At 31.1% G+C, this 26,742-nt stretch overlaps 1 protein-coding gene across 1 annotated transcript in view; it reads left to right on the forward strand.

Annotated features, from left to right (window-relative positions):
- Positions 1 to 26,742, forward strand: part of LOC142326534 (43 kDa receptor-associated protein of the synapse homolog) — a 488,700-nt gene that overhangs the window by 94,848 nt on the left and 367,110 nt on the right. Inside the window, exon 2 of the mRNA XM_075369111.1 lies at positions 11,873 to 12,207. Within this exon, the coding sequence (XP_075225226.1) occupies positions 12,170 to 12,207 (38 nt within the window). The 5' untranslated portion in view covers positions 11,873 to 12,169. The remainder of the gene's footprint in view (positions 1 to 11,872; positions 12,208 to 26,742) is intronic.

Raw genomic sequence — 26,742 nt, forward strand, 5'->3', positions numbered from 1 at the left:
AACATCACACATTCTCTGACAGATTCTGCTGTAGATAAGCCTTTCTAGTAATTTATATCTCACTGATAACAATGCTATAGGCCTGTAGCTCTTAGGTAAGTTTGCTGGTTTCCCTGGTTTTTAAATATTACTTTAATTGCTTATAGTTCATGTTTCACATTCATTTAGAAATACATTCCAAACATAACATTACAAGACATATTTTCTAGTCTAACTCCATCTAAGCACTTTTCTATTTTTCTGAAAACTTCTTTTAGTCATTGCTATTCTTGTTTTCATGTTGTTTTCAATTTTGTAACCTCATTGTTAACACCTCATTTTAAATTTTAGGTGATAGGTACCTAAATATTATTTATATATTTTTCTTGTTACTTCTTTCCTTCTACATGCAGTCTCCTATTCTCATTATTTTTGTTGTTCTTACATCATTTTCATTCCATATTGTGTCAGTGTTTTCTAATCTTTATAAAAGTCTCACTAGTAGTTCTTGCTAACCCAACTGCATCCATTGTACACCTTCCCTTTCTGAATCCCTATTATTCTTTTGTACTATATACTCCATATTTGTATTCCATCTTCTCTTCAGATTTCATAGAAGAATCCTATATAAATATGAAATTAAACTAGTTATCCTGTAATCACTAAGCTATTCAGAGAATGGAAGAATCATGATTATATTTAGAACATCTTCTGATCCCCTCACTTTATTGGCTCATCTGCTTTTACCACTTGTAGAAACAGATGATTCTCCATTCTTCATGTCTTTTATTGCTTACAATTTTAGGATTCTTCTACTATTTCATGCTCTTCTTTTTCAATGTAATTAGTAAGGAAACATCATTTGACTGTTTTGGACTGGTATAATCTAGATGTGGTGGTATTATATCTCATTTATTTAATTATACTTGTATTCCTTCCACCTTTTAAATATATCTTCCTCTGTATATAAAACTATGCCACTTCTACTACAAATTTTTTCAGTACCTGCAATGTTATTATATACTACTCTTTTAATTTTTATTTATTTTTTTTTTTTTATTAACTCGTACTATTCTCTTCATTCTAATTCAATATTTCATCATTCATCTGCAAGGCATTTCCTCTTTTCTATTTTTATTACTTCTTAATTCATCACTCAGTTTTCTGCAGAGCCTCTTCGTCATCTTTACTATTCTTATATTTTACTTTGATTTCCAGTTTTTAAATCATTTATCTGATAACCAATGGCTTTTTACTCTTCTTCCCTAATGAATCTAAATGTTTGTTTGTTCTGTAGCTATTTTTTTGACTTTTTTAATATTCAGAAATAAATCATTTATGCTATTACCTTCTGCATGTCTTCTCTTCAATACTTGTGCTAACTTCCCTCTTATTACCTCCTTTTCAGTTATTTGACCAGATTCTGTTTAAAAATTTAATTTTTTCACTTTTTAATTTTCTCCAGTTCCATTTATTGATTCTACTATTTTTTTTCTTCATATCCGGTCGACTAGCTTCATATTATACTCCTTTCTTGCTCCAGATATTTGAGGAATTTGATCATCTTTGGTCTATAGTACTATATAATTTACCAGGATCACATTTGCTGAAAAGTTCACAATTGAGTTGATGCTTGCATGCTTTTTTATTGCTTGTCTAAATCTTTCTTCTGTATTATATAAACAATTAGAAAACTTTGTCTTCTCATGACCATCTTTTACTTTTGAATTGATAGCAAACTGTCTTTGATGTATTATCTTGACAGCTTTTCTTCAATAAGCAAGTACAAAAAATCAGTAATGCACATATATCAGTAAACAAAAGCATTAGATAAATCATACTGAAAATTTTAAATGGGATTCTTGGTGCCAAAAATGTTTTGTAACTAATACGAATTAATTGTTCAAAAAATGAGCATGAAATATATTGTTAAAAAAGGCTTATTAACAATGAAATAAGTAATTACTTATCAAAACAATACTTTATCTCGTTTTTTTACGTGAATTCAACACCTCCATGGTCTTATCTTGATGATGCATTATTAAATTTTCGTTGGAATAAGAAAACTAATAAAATTATCCACGTAAAAAATTAATAAAGAAAAATACAAAATTAATCCACACATCGAAGGACATTAGATAATAAATATATAGAAGGCAATGGGAAATCATCACGAATAACTTTTCCAAGAAACCCGTCATGATCACTTGCACGCAGCTAAATGTTCTTTCAAGTCCCCCATACAGATCTCCAAGGGAAACAACTATGAGTGGGACCAGCTACCATCAATTATAGAGTATCAAATTGAAGGGGTGAATGAAGGGATGTGGCTTATTGGAAGATAATTTAAAATCAAAATCATTGTTGTCTTCTTCAGTACCGCCTGATTCTTCATCGCTGCTTTCGAAACATACATTCACAGGTGGCTCAGGAACTGGAATAATTTCACTATGAGATACAGGTCTGAGTTCAGATTGCAATGAAGGATATTTTACAGTATGTTTAGATTTTTTTTAAATTCCAGACACATTTGTTAAACAAAAGTAACAATCGGTTACTTGATACTTTGGGTTCACGCCAAACCACAGGTACACCAAATGGCAAAGCCTTCCGTGTACATTTCAGCCATCCTCTTAAATATACAGAACAATTAGTGTATACTTTATGAGGAGCCCACGTCTTATTCTGATCACCAATTTTACACTGAAAATACAAATGATCTGCTTTTTTAATTAAAGGTGTAATGTTTTCGGTATTTAATTTTTCGGTAAACTCACCCACACACATAACAAAAGACATCCACATCATTTACACAATTTCGAGGCATTATGACACTGCACTGTTAACAAATTTGACAGCAATAAGACTGAACAAAATTAATTGATTCCAGTGCTTAATACAAACAATACAGCTGTGTTTTCAGCTAAATGTTTTGACCTGTACAGATATGATTAATCTTATCCATGAGGCTTATTCTTCAGTATTAGATATGATATCATAATATGTGACTTTGATATTATTTAATTGTTTGTGTAGTATTGTTTATTTATAGCATACAAATTATGTTAACAAAGTTAAACAATAAAAAATGAGCTAACAATATACAATATAGGAGCTTAAAATACTAACCATACGTTGAAAAATGAAAAAAAAATCCTTTAATTAAAATTTAAATATTTTCCATAAATGGTGGGTGATAGAAAGATTCTGAGTTCATATTCGTTTTCAGCATTAAAATGCAGATTAAAATCACGTATCGCATGTTAGAAAACTAATATTATGTTTATTAGTGTAATTATTGTTATATATTTAAGCCGCTTAAATACTGATGATGGCAAAAAGTTGCAAAAAATTAGAAAGATGCTGCTAGTAAAAAAAAAAAGAAAGAGTAAAATTGTCTCATTCTTCCAAGAGTTTATAGGAAAATCATTTGTCTGCTATCTGGGCGGTTTTTCGATTTAATCTGGATGAGGTTGAACTTTACTGCTGTTTTTCCTTTATTAAATCAATAACGTCTCGGTATTAGGATATATCGTTTAGCAGGCGTTTGAATTATATCTATACACGATTATAGCTAACCTTCTTGAATATTGGTACCTGAAAATTTGATGCCGGTGATAAGAAATTATCCGATACAATCGGTTAATCTCCCCTCCCCCCCCACAATAAAATTTTAATTAATATGATAAAGTAGTATGAAGCAACGTTATTGGAAAATATATAAACAATTTTAATAAACCTTGATCCACCTTTTTCATTATCGGAGAAAAAACGAAAAATTGAATAAGCCAAGGCAGTTGAACGAGTACAGTCAAAAATATGGGAAACATTATTTTATAAATTTACCCTTTTTTTTAGCAATTTATCAAAAAACAAATAATTTTAATAGTAATTATTATTTTTAAAATATCACAGTTTTAGCCGAATTTATGTAACATAATACCGAAATCAATTATCATTATACATTGATTGGTGACCGTTCATTTGATCACCTGTTTTTATTGGCAAAGTAGTTTTGTATCAGTTAAAAATCCTTTCCCTTTAATTCAAAAGAAAACTAGCAAAACGGGAGTATATAAAAATAAGCATTAAAATACCAGTTTTTTATATATAACTTTATATGCCCCATGAATGTAATTGAAGCAATATTCCATAACGCCAGGTCATATCAAATGTCTTCTGCAGTTCAAAGAAAACTCTTAACACAATATTTTCATGCGATGAATTTGTTATAAATGATATTCTCTAAATTAATCATTTGGTCAGTAGTTGAGTGGTATTGCCGGAAACCTGCTTGATGTGAGGATGAAAGATTTTCTTTTTCTATAATCCAAACTAGTCGATTATTTATAATTTTTTCAAAACTTTTTCCCATAGCGCATGTAGAAGAAATAGGACGGTAACTATTGGGATCTGCCGGATATTCATCTTTCTTCGGAACCGGAACACTATGTGCTTTTTTCACTGCTGCGGGTACATTCCATCCCGTCATATCTGATTATATAGTTCTAATAATCTACATTTTGCAGTTGTATTCAGCTGCCTGATCATGATGTAATGAATTTCATCCGGACCAGCAGCTGTGTTACCGGCTTTCTCCAACGATTTCACAAGTTCTTTTATTTTGAAAGGTACATAGTATGAATAATTCATTTCAGTTATGAAATTTAGCAGACCCTCTAGTCTGTTTTTTGAGTTCTGAAATATTCATCGTAGTTAGCAATTTTGATGTCTTCTTCAAAACGATTGTCTAGTAACTCTGCAATTTTGTTTCAAGTATTTCTAACTCCATCTTCATAATGAAGGGAAGTTTGTACGCCCACAAACAGCCTTCACTTTCTTCCAAACGTTTGATGCAGTCGTGCTTCTGTTAATGGATGACACATATTGCTGTCAGGATCATTTTTAAGAATCTATCTATCTGTCTTTTTGCATACGCCCTGTATTTTTTCAAGGCAATTAGATTATCTAATGGTGACCTTTCTTAAAAGCGCTATACGCTTTTTTCTTTCTTTTAATAGGTTCACTTATTTCATCGTTCCACCACGGAACGGGTCGCTTCTTGAGTTTCTCAGATGTTCTGGGAATATATCTTCATGCCGAATCAAATACGGCGTTAGTTATAGCATCGAATTCAGCTTCAATAACTCCAGTTGTTTCAGGGAGTATCGTACTAGCTGTGAAACTCTTCCAATCTGCATTATCAAACAGCCATATTTTAGAGATGGGATTTATTTTTCTTGTAACATTAGTTATAATGTACACCGAGAAATTCAAATCATTCAGATCTTCTAAAACATGGAAAGTGTACCTCGGTGCTATCGATGCAAATAAATGCTAAATCTATATAGTTGTAGGAGGCTTGGGAGCCTCCATAGAATTCTGCGAAGCAATCACTTTCCTTGCACCGTTATCTGACAGTTTGTGCAGACGAACTTGAACTGCTGGCTTAGTATCTAATCTTCTTGTCAATCAGTTGCACTTGTCAATCAGTTGTCTAATCTTGTTGTGTCTTCTTGAAATCAGATGCACTTTTGTTCTTAGTCGACGTATTATCAGGAGGCTGTATTTTTATCAATGGTTTTGTAATTTCTTTACGAATGAGAGGCTTCATTTTGTTGTTTATTATTCTCTCAATCGTACTAGTCAAGTGCAGCCTGAGCATAAGTTGTTGCTCTAGACTTCCGTGCGTTTACAATCTTCTTTGCCTCAAGGTAGCTTACCTTCTGCAGAGTTTTGACTTCCTCTACAGCTACTTCATCTTTATAAACAGGACAGTGTCTTGACCTTCACGAATGCTGCCCTTTACAGTTTACACAACAAGGAGGATCCTTACATGGCTTCCCCTTCATGAACTTTTTCACCACAAATGCATATTTGCGGTCTTTCCATCGGGCAGCAGTGAGGCCAACACTTCATTGATTGTGGTACAAAAGCCCGTACATCCAATCGGTGTATTACTGCACGCACTTTCTCCAGGAATGTTGGTCTGTTAAAAATAAGGACATGAGAAGCAGAAGGTAGAACTTGGCCGTTTCTATTCATGTTCAACCTGCGGCACTCTATTACTCCTCGTGATGTCAATTTCTCAACTATTTCCTGCTCTGTGCAGTTCAGCAGATCCCGACAGACCACAATACCCTTTGGGGTATTGAATGTGCTGAGCGGATCAACATGTACAGCAAATTTTCCAATATTCTTAAGTCCTAGGAACTTCTACGACAGTGTATCATTATGCGTTTCTACGTGAAGTCCATTATATGTTTTCCTGATTTCCTTAACTGGGTCTCCAACACATTTACTTATTTCTCGAGCAATAAGAAAAGTACTTACTCTCAAAAAATTGCATCGTTTCTAATAATCACAAGATACGTTGATCTTGATACATTGCTCTTGAATAGAGCTCTCTGCAAACAATTTAGCCTCATTTTTTATCCTTCAGAACTCGATACTTTTTCTCCATTTCGCCTGAGGTGAAACGGCTGGTTCAAAATGAGGGTATTTACATGAACCCTCCGTCACGTTTGGTGTATGTTCAGATAACATGATAATTTGATCCCTTCTGTAGCAAGGCTAGTTGCCGGAGTACACCCCCACTCAAGGGCTACCAACCTTGGAGGTCCGGTCTGTACTTTGGTGGAACCGGCGTATGTCGTGGCAGATAGCGGATTTGCAATCTCTCCACTGACTCCAGGCTCCTACACATCGAAGTTTTCAGGGCTCCCATGCACCGATATACATGGACAACTAAGCTACATGCTTGCCATAGCGGGTGGCATGTGGTCAACGGAAGGGCCTCCGTTATACCGGAAACCACTTCGACTCTGGCCACCACATCGCCAGCTCTAAAGATGGTGTGAATCCGTTTCCTCATTCATTTAAATTTCCGTATCTGCAGGTGGCCGAAAAAATCCATTCCTTGTAACACGGCTTGTAGGTGGAATTAGACCGAAGAAAATTCCATCTCCGATGAAAACACTCAGAGCCCCGTTAGCCATCATTATGTATAGTACGTAGGTTCAATTGTTATGGCCCTCGACGTGGAAAGTAGATATTATGTTCCCGAAGTGGGGATTACCTACCTCAGAGCATTATTATTATTATTTTTATTTATTTATTATTTTTATTATTAATTTTGTTTATATCTCCAGAGTAATAAATTGTTTTTATAAGAAATTTTTAGTTTCTTTGTTTCTAAATAACCGGTCAAACCACGTACACACGATAATATCTATATTCCAATAAAATAAAAGTATATAAGGTTTTAATTTTTTTTTTGCGACTACACATTCCTTTGAATCTAATGTTTTTTAGCCTCCGGAACCACCGTTAGCGTTAGAAGATGAGATGACATGACAATTTTACAGTGCGTGAAAATGTCATGTCTGATTGGGATTCGAACCCGGGACCTCGAATGAAAGGCCGAGACGCTGTCAGTAGCGCCATGGAGGCCTGGCGTAATTTAAAAATCTAATGAATAATATTGATTACGTAGAAATAAATATTTAAATGTCTTAATTACCAAAACTAGTTACTCTTCGTTTTATGTGGGCTTCCTATATGTACATAAGAGGCTATCTCCATTAGGTTAATTTAAGCACATTGAAATTCAGTGGTTTTTGTACCTGCAGTCCCTTTTACCTGACCATTAACTGACACAACACGGCTCCGCAACAACCCAACCGACCTTGTTACCGTAATATAGAAAGGTTTTCCGTTAAGTGAAGTAACCGTGGACTAATGTAACCTAACCAAAACTTAACCGACACTTCCCATATAAACGGTGTTAAATAAACTGCATTATAACGGATACAATTGTATATCCCTTTTCTACTGAAAAGATTAAAGCCGTAAGTAGTATCCAGTTACATTTACTACATTTTTACTTATACCTGGATCGAGTGGTAGGTAATTTCTTGTAATATAATGCAAATTTATTTATCAGTATGTATACAAATTTCGAACTCGTGGCGAAATGTTAATGTCAATTATAGTGGAAATTTTTGGTTTGAATCCCATTTAGACAAAGCTATTTTTATAAGCTTCTATGCAACATTTCTTTTTGTAAATTGGGATCAAGGAGGTAATTAGACCATACAATTTCATCAGATCCTATTTATCTGTGGGGATTTGAAGTATAAAAATTCATTTACACTTTGCAGTGACAATTTTATGCTAAAACTTCCTGAATTATTTAATGTTTGATCATCAGATGTTGCAGTACATAATCTTAAAGAAAATAGAATGGGTTGTAAAGATTCTGAACAGCATTACTTATGAAAGTTATTTCAATTCTCTTTACTTACCGGTAGTAACAACAGTTACTGCTATACTATTAATAACAATTACTGATGATAATGAATTATATAGGATGTGAAAAAGTTCTATGCCTGATCAGAACTCGAGCTTGAAACCTAAGGAAAAGCAGAACCATTAATATTCTTTAAATTACGGATCGTTGTACTCTTCTCCTTGGTTTCGTTTAATGTTTAGTTATAATTTTACTTCACCAAGTAAATAATTAAAATTCTCACTCGAGGAAGAGGAATCCTGGGCAGAAATTTCCGAAAACTTTTTGTTATGAGTGATTTAAATGAATTCTCTTTTATGTTCAATTTTATAAATATTTTTCTATTTTCTCATTAAAACATTTTTCATTTATGGGTTATAATTGTAGATAAATTTAATTAAATTCGTTCAAAACGGTTAAATTAAAAAAATTATATATTCATCCAAGATTAAAAAAAAATAGTTAGTTGCATTAGTTGTTGAAAATTGTATAGATTTTTTTTGTAGTTGTAAATTGAGAAGGCTCACTTTTTTCTTTTCTTTGGTTCACAAAGTAACGATTCAAAATAACAAGTTTGTTCGTTAATATAACAACTCTTTCTTCAAAATTTAAACGAATGAACTCAAGAAATGTTAATGTTATGTAATTTTTTTTATATCTCTGAACATAACACTTTGTATTACACATGAAAATATTTTCCTCTTTTGAAAAAATTGTCATCTGACTTGATATCCTCAATTTTTTCAGATCTAAGCAGAAAAAAAGAAATAAGATTCCTTCATTTCTTTATAACATTTTCCTGCTTTGATGTCTGATAGTATTTCAAATCTTTTTTCTTTTACTTCTTTATGATCTTTCTCCGCTGACAATTCATACTTCTTCTATACGGAGTTATAATTATTATATACTAAAGTATATTTAATGAAAGAAACTTCTTATGACGTATATTTTGCTCTACCAATTAACTCTCTTTGAGACGCATTGTTAATATGTTCCTATTTAAAACTTGACTCAATGTTAGAAAGCTATCATTTGATTTTACCTAATAACGTTTGGTATTAATAATACTTGAGTTATTACAAAAACTGTCCCTACTAGCAGTTTAAAAGGTACTCGACTACTTTTACCTTAATATTTCAGAACTATCTCTTATTAAAATCATTTTATTACTTTTTACTTCTGTAATATAGCCTTTAAGAAGAAGAGAAATATTTAGTAATACTTAAGATATTGATTTCATGAAAGGAAATAAGACATAAATGGACGGGCAGACTAACTTACATAAAGTTTTTAATAAAATCAAAAAAGGAAAACACGTATTCAAACTATTAAGAAAAGAACCCAATCGGATGGAAGATACCGCATTAAAAATACATACTACAACAGGAAATTGTTAAATAAATAATTTCAATAATAAGAAGGATGGCTGGGATCACTATAATTAAAGAAAACCATCTAAATATCATCAAGAACTGACGATCACTAATACTAAAATTCACCGTGAACTAAACACAAATATAATGAGTATCTGAGCTCCAAGGATGAAAGAGCAAGAGATAAGGAAATGTATTAATAATAATAAAAATTCCGTCTACCTATAAATCGATTGTGAACCTGGACCCCTGACGCGTTCGTTATCCTCATGGTTGTAAGAATACTAAGTATTTTACAGATACTCGTTAAAGAAAAAAGAAATACTCATTTTACTTCATTATATCTCAGTTACTATGATTACAGAAATATTATGGAGTAAAAGAGCTAATTTTTGTTTCTTTAATGAATGTCTTTAGTATTTTAGTCTCCAAGGGGCTATTCTATCAGTTTACGGGTTAAAATCTCCCCTGGTCTAACATGAATGTATCCTGAAAATTTGAAAATAATCGGTCGGTTGGTTCTCACGTGATGCTGTTACAAACAGACTAACTTTCGCATTTATTTATAAGAAAATAAACAGGATTACAATAATTATAATTAATTAGGCGAAATCTCGAGATACTGAGGGTGACCTTGCTCTATAGCCTCACTCCCTTGAACCTTTAAGTTGAAAATTTAATGGCATCAATGCCCCATATATAGAAGTAATCTGACCAAGTTTGGTCAAAATCGGTCGAGTATTTTTGGAGATATATGGTGATTTAGAGGGCGACACGGAACATACATACGTACATCCAGAAAATCTCTATCCAGTTTTTGGGCATTTTGGTTTCCTTAGGTGTCAAAGCATAAAGATCCGATGAAGACCGCATATACCCAAATTGGACTGATTACAATACTAAAGCTGTGTAGCTCTGCTATAGCGCTTGACGCGAAAGCAAAAACAAATAAAATATTTCCTGTCTTAGCAATCATTCATTTGTGACGAAAGTTATCAAAGATTAAGTTTTAAGCTTTCTTTAAGAAACTCCTTAACTAACCTTAGAATAGATTGACATATGGAAGTAACCTGTTGAAATGTATATTTTCAGCAAAATTCTTACCGGAGTCTTATTCTAATAAAATTTGTTTTTTAACTTCTCTCATCCCCACAACAGTTCACTCTCATCCTGTTTCCTCATTTTTTTCTGCCAACGTACGGAATGTCCCAAATATAACTGAAATCCTAAACAGAAGCATCTGAATCTCAATCAATAAAATACGATTTAACTTTTTTTTTGTATTGTCAGTAGTGAAACCAACAGAAAACTTTGTCCACACCTGTTTTTGATGTTAATTTGTTGACAATACTTTTTATTTCCACAGCCATTGAAGTTTTTGTTCACTCTTCAGTTCAACAAACATTTTCAAAATACTTATCTTTCTTCATTCGAATTGGCGGTGTAATTTTTAAATCATTTCAATAAAATCCATTTAAAATGCTTAATAAGTTTCTTAATAAGCTTCTTTCTTAAATCAATTGGAATTCTTCTGCCTGTACGCAATATTTTTACTTACAAAATTTATAGATTCAAAGACTTTCATTCTTGGTCAGCATACTTCCAAAATACTTGAACGAGTTACATATTAAAGGAATAATTATTATTATTTCAAAGCTAATTTTAAATATTTTTTTTTAAATTTAAATCATTGCACTATTATTACTACTGTATAATTCGTGTAGCATAATATCATTCCCTCTCTTTTTCTAGATGTGTAAAAATTAGCTGTGTTATTAGTAAAACCGTATCTCTTCCTGTGTTTTCTGATTACATGTAGTACAAAAATCATAATCAAAAAGAATAACTATAATTAATTGAGTTATGCTTATTCTCTAAAAGAGTAAATAAAATAATCTTTTAATCACAATTTTGCATTTCAACCTATCAATATTACATTAACATAGTAAAAATATCAAATTTTGTGTGTTACTGGTCGGATATTCTGACACGAAGACGTTAGAGGATATTAGCAGTGTAATATTTGGTGTATATTGATGGAATATAAAACGTACAGTAATCATAACTGCAATGAACATAACTTCATTGATTGTATGGTATCCGATTTATTGATGACAGTGGATTAAAAAAAAATTATAACAATGTACAGTCCCTTAATAATGTACTTAATTAAAATTACAATGTATAATTTTTATTTGTAATTTTTAATTTTCTGTTTATTTTGTTTCAGATTTTTTGTTGTGCGTGGAACATATAATTAGATTTGAATATGTCGATTATGACCATCGTATTTAGAAGAGAGTACAGTAGGATTTTAATTGGTGGTGGTTAATTGATTAAATGTGTTATTATCGGTGTCAGTGAAGGACGTAAATTAATTACAACAAGAGGGTTTACTCGGTCGGGGATCGGGGTACGGGGATTGTGTTTCTATATTAAGTGAAGTATATAAAGTGCCGTGACCACGCTGTTCTTGCACTTATTAGCGGATCGTGGCTGTGAGGCTGCTACCAAGTCCAATAACACCATGTCCTGGGAATCCATCGCATCCAGGGAATACTTGGGGTGAGTTAAAAATGTTTATTATAGTTATGCATTATTAATATTATATCATTATTATAATATATATATAACAAGATTACAATATAAATTAATTTGAACAGAATATTAAGATAATGTAATGCACTCTTTAATATATGTACTCGATTTAAATGAGTAATCACTGCCCTTAATGCGGATCACGTATAACAGAAAATGTTAGTCCTATTTTAAAAATATATTAATTATTTTTCAACAGTCACAAGAAAATATGTTAAAATAAATTCCTGAAATTAATGTTGATGATTTTAATTTGTAAAAAAAAATTAAAATAATATATATACTAGTATGTCTCAGCTATAATGCATCACAATAAGATTTTTTTTTAATATACATTCATTATGCTGACGATGTACATTTCAAGACTTGTTTCCCTCTAATGAGTAGTTGTTGCCCAGTGACTGTTTTATCTTTTCTTCACTCCTTCTATTCAGTATACTCGTATGTGGAAATTATAGTTTTGTATAAAATATTAGTTAAATATTATTTAATACGAGTGAATTATTTTAAACGTATATACAATGTGAATACTCTACAACAATGAATGTTATCAAAACCTAACCAAGGCAAATCATAAATTGGCTTTGATGCAGTCTAAATATATTTATATATATATGCCCAGGTGATTCAAAAATATTATATAATATTTAGAGTAAGTCATAGTCTAAGTAATCCTTGCGTGTCGACGGCTACATCGTTCGGCATCCCGGATACCGTTTCGGAGCATTTCCTGCTCTTTGAAGCAAGGGGGTTACAGGTTGTAAAAAAAAGACAAGGGGTAAATTATTTTTCATATAAAAAAATACACGAATCGTGGTTGCCGTGTAGGAACGGGAGATAGCCCCGTTATTAGGCTGCTTTGGCCCACCCACATACAAGAGTGGGGGTAGTTGGAGCTCCCCGATGATGGCATCAGGGATCCTCGAGGAAGAGTCGGATGTGTGCATCGCACATTCGGCCCTGATAGGTTAGGAACGGGAAGAGTAGCTTCCCAGTGGAGGGGAGCGTCGGCCATCCAAAAGCGGAGGTTGGCGTTCTTCGGATCTTAGGGGAATTTAAAACACAAAAAAAGAAAAAAGTGATTTAAAAAAGACTTCACAACTTTAAAAGCATGTAAAATTTTAGGGAGGTACAGAATTGGTTGAGGTCTCATTTCATAGAAAAACACAAGTTTATCACTTGGCATTCACTTTGGTTCGATATGACATTTGTAATGGCGACTTATATCCTACCTCGCAATCGATTTCATTCCAGACTGTAGCCAGCAACTCGGGCGTTACCTCTGCAGTTACGGCGTTAATTTGAAGTGTTAGCTCAACAAAATAAGCAGGCAAAGACAATCATAAACCCGACCTTTAATTAAACCCTAGAAGAAAAAATCTAGCAGGGTAAAATCTGGGGAGCGAGATGGCCATGCAATTGGGCCTTCACGACTGATTCACGGACCTAGGAAACGAGTATCAAGAAAATCTCGGACTTCTAGGCGGAAGTGAGGTGGTGCGCCGTCTTACTGATAGTAATGGCGCCCATCTTAGTTTCTGGTAACTGACCAAGGAATTAGAAAATTTTGGTAAAGTTTTGGTAACTGAGGAATTAGAGAATTTTGAAGCATGTCCAGATAAACGATACCATTTACGGTTGCCTTCTGGAAGAAGAATGAGCCGTACAGTCTTTGCTTAGGGCACAGAAAACATTGACTTCGGGCTATCATGAATGTGCTGAAAAGTTTCATGAGGGTTTTACTACCTCTATCGGAAGTTATGGGAGTTTTTGTCACTGATGTTAAACGTTGACTCATCACTAAAATTACATTGTCTACAATTCTATCCATCATTTCCACACAAAACTGCAGCCGAGCAACTTTGTCGTCATCTGTAATGTGTTGAACCACGGTTAATTTCTACGGCTTCAGGTGTAATCGTTTACGTAATACGCGCCAAATTTGTGGAATGTAAGTCTCATGTGACGCACGTCGAGTTGATTTCTTCGAACAACGTCTAAAGATTTCTCTGAGTTGTCCCAGAACAGCGTCAGGGAAGCTGGTTGTCTTGGTGATTTTGTATTTTTAACAGAACAAACTATCTCAATGAAGGTTTGGTGCGAAGAGTAAACTGTATGCCTACCAGGAGGCTCCCAACTGTACTCTCTACTAAAATTATGTTGAAGTACAGTTGCTGAGTGTAAATCGTGAAACCAAAACACACAACGAACACCTTCCGCACCAGTAAATTATCCATTTTTTTACAATACTGGTGACAGCACTGGTGGCCAAATTCGATACTAATGAACGTTAATCAAAACTGATGTTTTACTCCGAAATGAGACCTCAACCTAATCTGTAAGTTATCTAAATAAATTTTTATATGCTTTTAAAGTTGTAAATTTCTTCTTGAATCAGCCGGTTATGTATATATTTTATTGTTCCCTTAAAAGTTCTAGTAATTATCAAATTGATATGCATAACTGTAAGATTATTTACTCATTTATTTATTTTGTGTTTTTTCATTATTCTTATATTAAGCTGATACAATTTCTACAGAAAATAATATTTAAAAATTGCCAATACAATTTTGCTTGACCAAGCAAAATGAAAAAAAATTGTCGTATAGCAAAAAACTGAGTAATTAAACTAGTTGTGTAAAGAAAATAAAGAATAAACCCTGGATGCATCAGCAGCGAAGTAATAGAGATATTTCCCATCGAAGTTACTGAAAAGGACGAACCATCCAAGTTACTGGAAAGAACGAACTCGTGAGAAATTTACTTATTCAGTTATTTTGTTTTGTATAGAATATTATCGATTGTTACTTTCAGCTAAAAATATCGATTAAAATAATAGCAGTGAGTAGTTTAGTCACACAGGTGGTTAAGGTTTTAGATTCCTTTTTATAATCGGCAAGAAGAAATTTTGAAAATGTAATTTTAATGCAGAATACGAATCCTAATAAAGGCAATAAAAAGTAAAATTTCAAAATGAATTTGCTCTATCAGTCAAACTTCTTAGTAAATAAAAATCATACACACTAATATATCTAATAAATTACAATTTTAACATTTACATGAATTTATATTTCAATAGGCGCTACCGTAGCTTAAAATGTCATAAGAAAAAAAAGAAGTTTTCTTCATATTAAACAGTATAATACTTTCCGTTTTCAGTATTTTATAGGTTAAACCTAAGTCCACATTGTTATAATGTGTTCCTTTGTTATTGTTTCAGTGAAGTTGTAATTTCTTTATTTTTGTTATTTTTATAATCTGCACACTTTTCACCTAGTTAGTTATAAATATTGCAAGACTTTGCCCAAATGTTGTACTAATGTCATTATTCTAGTAAATAAATGCAAAAACCAAAATAATTGGAAACTAGTTTTATTTCAATTTATTGAAAATAATATATTATAAAAAATAATTTGTAAACTTCATTAAATTAATATTTTATTAAAAAAGAAATTAAATATTTTAAATTATAATAAAATAAAGGCCCTGCTAATTCCTAAACCGTTGCATTTAAAATGTACAAAAATAAATGTCATAAATTTCCATTTAAAAAAATTAAGTTTGTGCCCATATAAGAAATTGGCGGGGATTTCCAACATTCCAATAAGTTATTTTTCATCTATCCAAAACTCGAAGAAAAGTTCCCAAATTGAATTTTTTCACAGCTTTTTATGTTTACTAGACTCCCAATGGTGGCACATTTCAAATTAACACTGCATAGCCATCGGGAAATATTAGATATTTTTGCGTCAAACTTTAAGAAAATTTAATATACTAGAAAAACTTATTACTTGGAAAACTTGAGATATTTTGAAAATAAGCAACAGGTATTTACTCATTCCAGACAAACTTAGTTCACGCTCGGTGGTTTTTATTTAATAAATGTTTTTTTCCATCGTTTTACTTATTTTTATCAAGATTCAGGATTCTCTCCTTTATGTTTCTTGGAAAAGTATTCGTTTCATATGAGCCGCTTCTTTTTTATTTTAGTTTACCGTATTTAAAAAACTGACTAATACAAATTTTTAAACGTCTAGTTTTGAAAATGAGTTTCAAATTAAAAACAAATACCGGTGGTTACGAGCTAACAATGTATATATACAAAACACTATAAATTGTAACAAATTAGTGGTTAGTATTTGTTTTAATTATGAAATTAGTTTTCATCCTACGTTCAACAAGTACTTGCAGTTTTATGAGTACAGCAGCGTAAAAATAAGTTCCTTTATCTTAACTGTGCCGTGTATAATTGCGTAATATTTTTGTAATATAATAGGTTGCACAAGGGTAATGGAGCAGTGAGGTGTGTACCCAGTTACCCTTACCGATGTTCAGGTCAGGTTATATATAGTAAAAACTTTTCTTACATTTTCGCTACTCGAGCTACCCGAATTATTTACAGGCCAGTGAATGTGATGGTTTACCTCTGGTATGAGAGATTTGTGTTCCGAAATAGAAGTTGTATTAACAAAAAATTTACATAATGTTAAGTAATTTGTTACATCCTTCTGAAAATTAACTGTGGTCCTAGATATATGTATATATATATTTTGTGTGTGTGTGTGTGTGTGTGTGTGTGTGTGTGTGTGTGTGTAAAAACATCTAATATAATATTGATTATTATTTTCTATAACCTATTGTTTAAAAGTTATAACATATTAACAACAAAAATTAATTGAAGGTAAAATTTAATTTATATTTGATATGTAAGTTGTTAAATTAAACAAATAAATCACCTAAAAATAAACGAAATATTTAAAGGATGCAAAATAAATTACGTAGACTGCAAATTTAAAATTTTCCTTTTTCACATTAATATTCCTGTAAATGAAAATATTTTTCTACGTACATTATAAATTAAAAGAAAAATACTTATTTAAATTTACATTCCCGGCTACAGAGATATGCTGCTACAGCAGTGATTGCTATAGCAATCTAGATCGATCAAAAAAAGATCTAAAAAAAAATTTTTCGGTATTTATTTGTTATCGGACCACCTTTTTTCACTTTTTTATGCAACGTTTTAGTCAGAAAACAGGTATTAAATCGATTATTACAATATATTAAACAAAAAATATGTCTGATAGATTATGTTTGGTTGGCGTTATAAGCGGATATTTTCCCGGAGCGGTGGAGAAGGCAGAAGCTTGTACTCATACCTTTGACTGGGGGGGGGGGGGGACCCTGACCGCCCTTCGTCTTTCAGACTACCCAAGTAGTTTGAAAAGTTGTTTCTCCGGAGGCTCTGTCCTACTTTGGAACAAGAGAAGATTATATTAGATCATCAGTTTGGCTTTAAGAATGGGCACTCCTACTCTTGACGCCAAATAAATTTGATTATCTTGTCGTAGTTCAAATAGAACCCTCAGGTTTAGTTAGTCTGGAACGAGTAGATAGAACAAACATCCAAACCACAAACAATTATAAATCAATTTGTTACAATTTCTCACAAACTACATAACAATTTTTTTACAATTTGATATGAGAGGATAATCAAAATAACGTATGAGCAAAAAAAAAATCCCTTTCGGTACGCCGGAAGGCAGAGGTAGATTTCATCGGTGCTAAGTAGGGGATAAAAAAGATTTTTACCTTAAAGTTGAGAAAAACTTCAAATTTACTCAATACGACAATAGTTGCATGAAAATACAGTTTCGCATATTTAGAACACAAGCCCTATCTTCTTATAATTCCAGCAATATTTTGGTCATCCCTTGCCGTAAGGGTTGGTCACATAAAAAATTGTTTCAGACAAAAGTTTAAATAAGAATAATCTTCCAATTTCAGTTACATTTTGGTCGTAACTTGCCTTGGGTTGGTTATAAAAAATTGTTAAAGACAAATATTTTAGGTAATGTTGAGAGAACTAACGACCACTTTAAATCTATTCGATACTGTGCTTATTAAGGGAGGTATGATTTTTTTGTCTTCGAAACCCCATTTTTTTCACCCCCTGGGCCAATGGTTGGTGATATCAGAAAACTTTACTTACATAGGTTTTAGACCATTATCCAAAGAATAGTAGGAACTTTAAACGAATTCATTATTTTAATTAATAGGAAAGTTATATCGAATTTTATTTTTTTCAACAAAGCCCTCCCATTTCCACCCCCATGGTCCGATTTTGCCATTAACAAACTCGACCGACATTTTGGGTCGTTATATTTTATGTATAAATTTGAAAGTGATTGGCGGAAAATTACGGCAGTTATCGTGTCCCCAAGAAAGTGAAATATATATATATATATAAACTTTTGAACTGACGGTGGTTTTGTGTCTGGGGAATGTGAAACGCGAAGACATGTTGAAATTTTCCGGAAGTCGAATCATGGTACCCATTACTATAGGTAGCTTTCTTTTGAAATCTATCTAAAGTAGAAGAGTAGGCTACATCATTCAAGTATTTCTGTATCTCTTTTTCACACGAATAAGAACGGCCAAAAAATTTACCGGAAAACTCTTAATTTTAAAAGATTAAGATTTTTAATAGAATTTTGGTAAATACTTTTAAACCAATATTCTAACAAATACGGTAAATAAAAGTAGTCATTTTATTCTCTTTAATTTAAAATTAACGACCGTGATAATTCTTAGATGATTAATGTGTACTGCAACACTTTTATTTGTTTTGTTAATTAAAAATCAAAAGAATATAGTTGTGAACAAAGTAACCTAAATAAAAGATGTACAAAAGCGTAAAATAAAGTAAGCCGAAGTTTCATCATAATGAAATATTTGATGGTCTTGGAAGTTCAATTAGTAATGAGTTTTAATGGGTTTAATTTTTGTAATTTAAACATAAGTTTTGACATGGGTATGTCTTATGGCTGGGATCTTAGAAAAAATTTGTGTACCACACCGAGCGTTACCATGACTCATCATAAGTTCAGAGGCTTGGTATAGTGGTATGCATAGTGGGTGTAGAAGTGGGCCGCTCTCAGCACGCGCTGCGCTGTAGCAGCGTGGATATCTACAGATAGAAGTTTATCTATATAGTAGTTTATCTACATATAAACAAATAGGTTAGAATAGCGCCGCCATTGTAAGTATATGTAAAACTTGAATAAATAATGATTATTAAATAAACTAAATTACAAATATCAAATAAAATTAAACTTTATAAAAGTAAATAAAATCAAATCAAAAATACTTTTATCGCTTATGTTTTATTCGGCTACTTAAAATTTCTGTTTTAATCGTTCTTTTAAAACGAATAGGTTAGAATAGCGCCGCCAAAGTAGGTATGCGTCAAACTCAAATATATAACGATTATTAAATAAAGTAAATTAAAAGTATAAATAAAGTTGAACTTTGTTAAATTTAATAGAATCAAATCAAATAAAAATAATTTTTTATCGCTTATCTTTTCTTCTGCGACTCAAAACTTCTATTTTATTATAGGATAGTTTAATCTAAAACTATGGCCCCTAAATCGAAAGCTGAGTTGATGCGGGAGTCCCCCAAACGTAAGCGAGACAATGTTCTACGTAGCAGCGAGGAGTTCCAGCAGTTTCTTCGAGATACACCATCCAGAGCAAATGTTACGGACGACGAAAGGTTTGACGAATACTTCGATTGCGTACTTTTAATACAATAGTAAAAACTTCAGCGGAACGTAAACGTGAATCACGTAAACGAAAGACAAATGACAATTCTGAACGTGAAGCTAATAAGAAACGAATGAGAGATGTAAGACTCAAAAAAAAAAAAAGCTCGAGGAGAAACAACGCGAAATTCGACGTGTATCAACGCAGTATTTTCTCGATGTATCGACCTACTCGAAACGAAAGCGTGTTTCGTACTTCAGTACGCACCGTCCTCTTTTGTCTACGACTGCGCCCTCTACTAACTCGGTCAATGTGATGTAATGAATTGTAATCTAGGTGACGAATTATTGCTTGTAAGTGTAAAATATGTATATAATGGTTGTAATATATTTTAATGTATATATGTGCATAATTTGATCAAATAAAAAATATTATCGAATATATAAATTTAAATTTGTGTAATTTGTACTTCAGACCTTAATCAACATGAGACATATCCATGTCCGATGTGCCTCTGTGAAGCTGAGGCAGTTTTTTTTTAATGGTCCTAAATAATTAGTTGTGAGCAAAATAAAGTAAAATATAGTTTTCAGATAATCCATAATGGTGCTTAGTGACCGCTTCATCATATATTATCCATAACCACTTCTTTCACGTCCCAACAAATTTCTGATGTTTCTTAATAAAATATGGCCGTATATATACCAAAACATAAAACCTTTGATGATGCTTCAAATTTTAACGTGAATACTAAAACAAATATTTCGACAGGATCACTCGGTATATGTAAGTTCCTGAGAATGCATTGATACACCTTGCGTTTTTAAGAAGAGTACAAATTAAACTTTCTTCTTATCAAAAACATAACTACTCCCCCCCTCCTTTTAAACGATTGAAGCATACCTGGACTACTATCTCATCCAGTCGAGATAACGTCATCTAATTTTCTTTATTTCCTCCATATCAATATTATGAAAAGTTTTGTATAAAAAAAAGCCATCTAAAATATATAAACTTTCCAAGAATTTAATTAATATATATATTTAATTTGAATGAGTTTTCAATCTGGCAAAACCGGTTGTTTTTGTAATTTCCTGTTTCAGGAAGCACTTTTTTTCTGGAACTATAGCCAGGATTTCCACATCCAGTATATAGAATTTATATATTAATTTTGCTTTATTATGTTTATTTTTTGAACTTTTTTTCTCAAATAAAATTGACTCAAAATAAACAAGAGCTGTAAGAGAACATGGAATAGACTTGTGAGTATAAAGATATTAAGTCTACTTAGTCTTGTGAGTGATGCCTATCACTAAAAACAATTAATTCTATTTGATGAGTCAACTGATTTAATAATTTTACAGATCGTGCGGCAAGAAAAAAGTAAGATCCGTTAAAAAATCTAGAATTTTCTTATTCTTTTTAAAGAAAAATATCTATTGGGAGAATACACTATTAGAAACAAATACCAGAAAGTTTACACAAAATTTAATCATTTAGTCAATTTATCATTATTCTGGCTAAATTAATAAAATTCGGAATAAAATCTGTGCAATTTTAAACACCGAAACATATTACAAAACTAATATATGTGGAACTTTACATTGATAAGCAACTTAATTGTAGCTCAATATTGAAAATTATTTAAAACTTTTTTATTAAAATATTTAGTGATAATCTATATCAATGGTGGAAAAATTGAATAGTAGCAATACTTAATATAATACTGTATATGGAATAGTAAGAGAGGAACAATTATTTAAGTAAATTTTACAGTTGCATTAAAAATGCCTTGATCAGGAAAATTTATAATAATATTATTATAACATTACATTATTATAACAAGTTGCAGTAAAATTTATTAATGAACAATTTTTATTTCTCAGCCATAGCTCTAAACTCTCTGCTGCAACAGGATAGCTATAAAGGGAAAGTGTGTGATCAGCCATAATTTTGGGTATCGGGCTTTTTGCAAATGTCGGCCTTTTATGACCCCGCTTATCAAAAAACACAAAAAAGTTAAAAAAAAAAATCAGGATGATGTAAGTGTCTTAAGTTCGAATCTCGGTCAGGCATGGCATTTTTTATACGCAAAAAAATTTAATTCGGGCTAAATGATCATAGCATTCGATGCCCGCGCATCTCATTAAAAAGAAGAATAAAATTAATAGCTTACATTTAATAATAAAATTCACAGTTTTTATTTTCATTTATTTTATTTAATAAAATTAACTTCATGGCATTAATCGTAGTTTAATTTTTTGATTCGTAAAAGTTAAACAATAGTAGTACTTACAAATGTTATTTAAAGTTGAATAAATCTCAAAAAATTAACAACTTAATTTTACTGCATTATTTCAGTTTTAAAATTTTGTTGAACAAAAGAGACAGTGCCGAGAATGGTTTGATGTTGTTTTTTGTTAGATTATACTATACTCTAGCTACAAGATTGATGTTCTGTTAACCATTAAAAATTTTAATTAATTTACTTAACTATAATAATTATTATGAAATGAAATTCTACTTTGTAAGTATCTCAGATAAATTAAATTAACAAATCTGTATTTACTTATAAAATTATTCATTATTTGTTTGTTTTTCTTTGGAAAAGTTCGGAAAATGGAATAATATTAACAAGATCGTATTATTAACATGATAATTTATTAATAAATTTATGATATACTTCAACTCTAGTGTTTTTAAGTACTACAGTAGTCAAAGGGTTAATGTAGAGAATATATAATACAGGCTGCTGTGTACTGTATACTTTCATAAGAAACTATATGCTTTTAATTAATTTTCTTTAATAAACTCATATTCCTGTTAATTATTATTTTAATAAAAAACAGTGTTGATACTCAACCGGAAATTTACTTTATTATAAATTTTATTAAATTTATTTTTATATAATTTTTAATTACAAATTTTAATAGTATATAAAATATAATTATAAATTCTTTCTCCTAGAGTAGTGGAAAAACTGTTCAAAAATGATGAACTTAAGCTATAAATAACAATGCTACTTAATTTTTATACAATTTTTAAGTATACCGTACAAGTTTCAAGAATTTATAATATCTTGATTTCAATTTTATCTTTCAACTTTTTTATCTGTTTCTAACGACTTCTTTCGAGAATGAATTTCATTCCCCATCTACAGATGTAATTGTACTAAATCACGATTGCAGATTATCATAATGAAGTGAAAACGAAATATAATAATATAATACTTTTCCAAAGAGAATTTATCTCCGAATTTATTTTCAAAATTAGTGATCATTCTTTATTTTTATGAAAAAGATTATTTAGAAGCAAGTATGACTTTATCTCCATGGAAATCTAAGGATAATTCCATCTTCAAGTCTAGCAAAAAATGAAATCAAAACACACAAATTTTGTCAAGCTGAAACTTCCTCGATCATTTTCCTACTACATGAAGTTTCTTTTATGTTATAAGACATTTTTTCACTATACAAATTTATGCCTAAACATATTTATGTTGAGCTAATGTTTTCTGGAAACCATTTTTACACTAGATCTCAACGAATGAAATGTGATGAACAAAATTTATTACTACTTATTTTTAAAAAGCATTCTTAAAAGTGTTCGCATGTTACTGAATGTTGTAGGATAAAAACAATATGTCGGACTACTTTTGAAGTCTGAATATTGTTGGAGTTGTTACTGTGGGAATTTGATGCGCTGTAATGAAACAAGAATGTTAATCGGAAATCTGTTTTGCGCATAAGATTAAATTTTTATTCAGGATTCTTAAACACAATTCAAATATTCAAAATCATTCTTATTTATTTAATAATATAAATTTGAAAGTATGGAAGGTGTCGAAAACCCCTATTTTAAACATTATAGAGGTAGCGTTACCGGCTTTCTGTCATATGTCATATTTGCCATATTTGGCAGAAGGAGCGTTAGCGACGCCCTCGATTCTGGTTCATACTTGTATTAACAAATAAATATTTGATAGATCCTATTTAATTCGTTTATATCGAATTATAATTAATGAGTTTGATTTGATGTTTTCTTATCGAAAACGACTTTATACGATTGCTCTTTTCCCTTCTCCCCCGGGCCGGATCCTGCAGTTAAGTATTAACAGACCAGGAGAGTGTCCTTTACTTTAACGTGCCTCCACGTCTCGGCCCACCGGTCGGGATCTCACTTTGCGCCCGCCTCAAACCCCCAGAATAGGATCCACCAGGCCCGGCTATGCAGTCCCTGGGTCCCCACTCCAGGAGCCGGGACTCGGTTGTTATGCCAATGCCTCTAACGGGGAAACCCCGAGTGGAGCATCCCCGCCGGCACTCAGTAATACGATTGCGTAGGACATTGCCTCGTTACCGTGCTGAGAGTTTTTGGTTTGATCAAATTTATTTCCTCTTGTTTGATCGTACGAGAGGTTGAAAATTTTTATTAGATATCCTCCTTTAAACTAACTAATATTTTTTATAATAATGTACCCATATTTTTTTTATTTGAGCAGCTGCGGGCTAATCACTCGGTTACAGTTACTTATGAAAGATGAATTTTTTAACGTTTCCGTACAGTAAGAGTCTCGTAGATATCATTTCTTCAGCTCAAAAAACAATAAATTTCTGTAATATTTATAAAACTGTTTTTAACAAAACGATACTTATATAAAAAAAGGTAAGACACTACATTTCTATTATCTAAATCTTTATTAATTTAGAATTTTGTTTAAAAAAATGCATGTTAAATATATGTAATAGGCAATAGATATAAAATAATAGAAAATAAACAATGTTTAAGCGTTCCATATTATAAACAAAAAATTTGTTACAAAACTCTAACCGGCCCGATTACACTTATTAAACAACGGATAATCTTAAGAATTGAATTATTTCTGTAAATGTGATATGTATTACATACAAATGAAATTGGCCGGTGAGAGTTTTGTAACAAATTTTTCTATTTTTTGCTTATTATATAGAACGCTTAAACATTGTTTATTATCTATTATTATATATCGATTGTCTATTACATATATTCAACATATATTTTATTTAAATAAAATTCTAAATTAATAATAGATTTTGATTGTAGAAATGCAGTGGCTTACCTTTTTGATATCAGTACTATTTTGTTAAAAACAATTTTATTTATATTACAAAACTTTTTGTTTTTCGTCGGAAGAAATTATATCTACGAGACACTTACCGTACGGTTTATAATTTAAATGTAATTGTTTTGGATACATGCACACACCCTAAAAACATTACACTCCTTTTTGGGCAGTCGTATAATAATGAGATGGCTCGAGTGTTCAGGATACAAAAGTCGGCTCTTAGGCTTTTTTTGGCACCATTTAGTATGAATCATGAATACCGATACTTATAAAATTAGAAATATTAATTTATCTACATGTTTGTATTCACAAATATATGATTTTTTCTAAAAAAATAATAGTCACTTATTCATAAAAAATAATAATATCAATTTCTACTAACCAGATAACAGAGATTTTTTTGTGTAACTCAGCAGAATACTTTGGATTACGAGAAAGGGCCTAATTATACCTTTGTTACCATCTTAAAAATTACCGAAGATAATCGGGACATTTAAAAAAAATATTCCTTCCACTTTACTTAAAAAAAGGTTGAAATAATTAATTTCTTTACTGAGATAATATAACTATCAATTTTTAAATAATATTAATAATACTTTTTTAAAAATCCTCTATTTTCTCCGCGTGTATGTAATCAAATAATTTTCATTAAAGCCTTTTGAATTATGATATTTTTACTTCTTTATAAGAAGTAAAGGAAGTATTGTGATCGCGAAAAATTTCGGTAGTTTCGGCGTGACGTCTGTACGTACGTATGTGCGTATTTATCTCGCATAACTAAAAACCGATTAGCCGTAGAATGTTGTAATTTTTTATTTAGGACAACTGTCCTAACATCTAGTTGTGCACCTCCCCTTTTGATTGCAATCGACTGGATCAAAAGTATTCAAAAAAGCCTTGATTGATTCTTAACAGCAGTAATAAGCCCTGATTGAGAGCTTTTCAACGATATATCATAAGTGGTACTTATTTTCATTGGTTCCAGGGTTATAGCCAAATAAAATTTTAATTAATGAAATATTTGGATCTTACAAGAGGAAGGCACATAGGTTAAAATCCGACTTCATCTCCTTTTATTAACTTTTTTTTTTAATTTAAATATATTGATTTATTAATAATTTATTAACCTCTGATTTTAAAAAGTTTTTTTACGATAAATAATTATTCAATAACAATAAAAAAATAATATGTCAAAATCAGAAGTTATTAGTGAAATAAAATTTTATGTCATTATAAAAAAATGTGTATATGTAATTTACTAGGGTACAAGGAAGTCATGTGGTGTCCACATCAGATTTTTTTATTAAAAATCCGCATCAGTTTTTTACGAGAGATTTTTTATCTGCAATAAAGAGTAATTATCATATTATAGAAATAGGGTTTTTTATGATATAAATTATTTCCAGTATGTTTTAATGTATTGAAGTAAATAATGTTAAAATTATTGCTTATTCAACTGTTATAATGACTAAAGAATGAATGTTTTAACATTATTTAGCCATTTTATAGGTACTATAAGCTGCATTAATGTTGTTGAAACATCATTCCAAATATAGCCCTCGTAATATGATTATAATCGACACAACATAACACGTAAGATATGACATATAATGATAACACGTAATGATATGATGACTCATATCATTATTCTCAATTATTATTATACTCATAACAGCTTTATAATATGAAGACAAATAGGTCTAATAGAGTTTCACATTATAACAATGCTTTTCTAGTACTAGATGGTAATGAGTTTTCAGTTTTTGTTTGACTGGAATTATGCAAAATAAAAACCGAATTTTCTTTTTTCTAACTTTGTCTTTCTTTCTCCGCTTTTTTACCGACTATCAT

Source organism: Lycorma delicatula, chromosome 6, assembly GCF_047948215.1.
Source record: "Lycorma delicatula isolate Av1 chromosome 6, ASM4794821v1, whole genome shotgun sequence".
Lineage (NCBI taxonomy): Eukaryota > Metazoa > Arthropoda > Insecta > Hemiptera > Fulgoridae > Lycorma > Lycorma delicatula.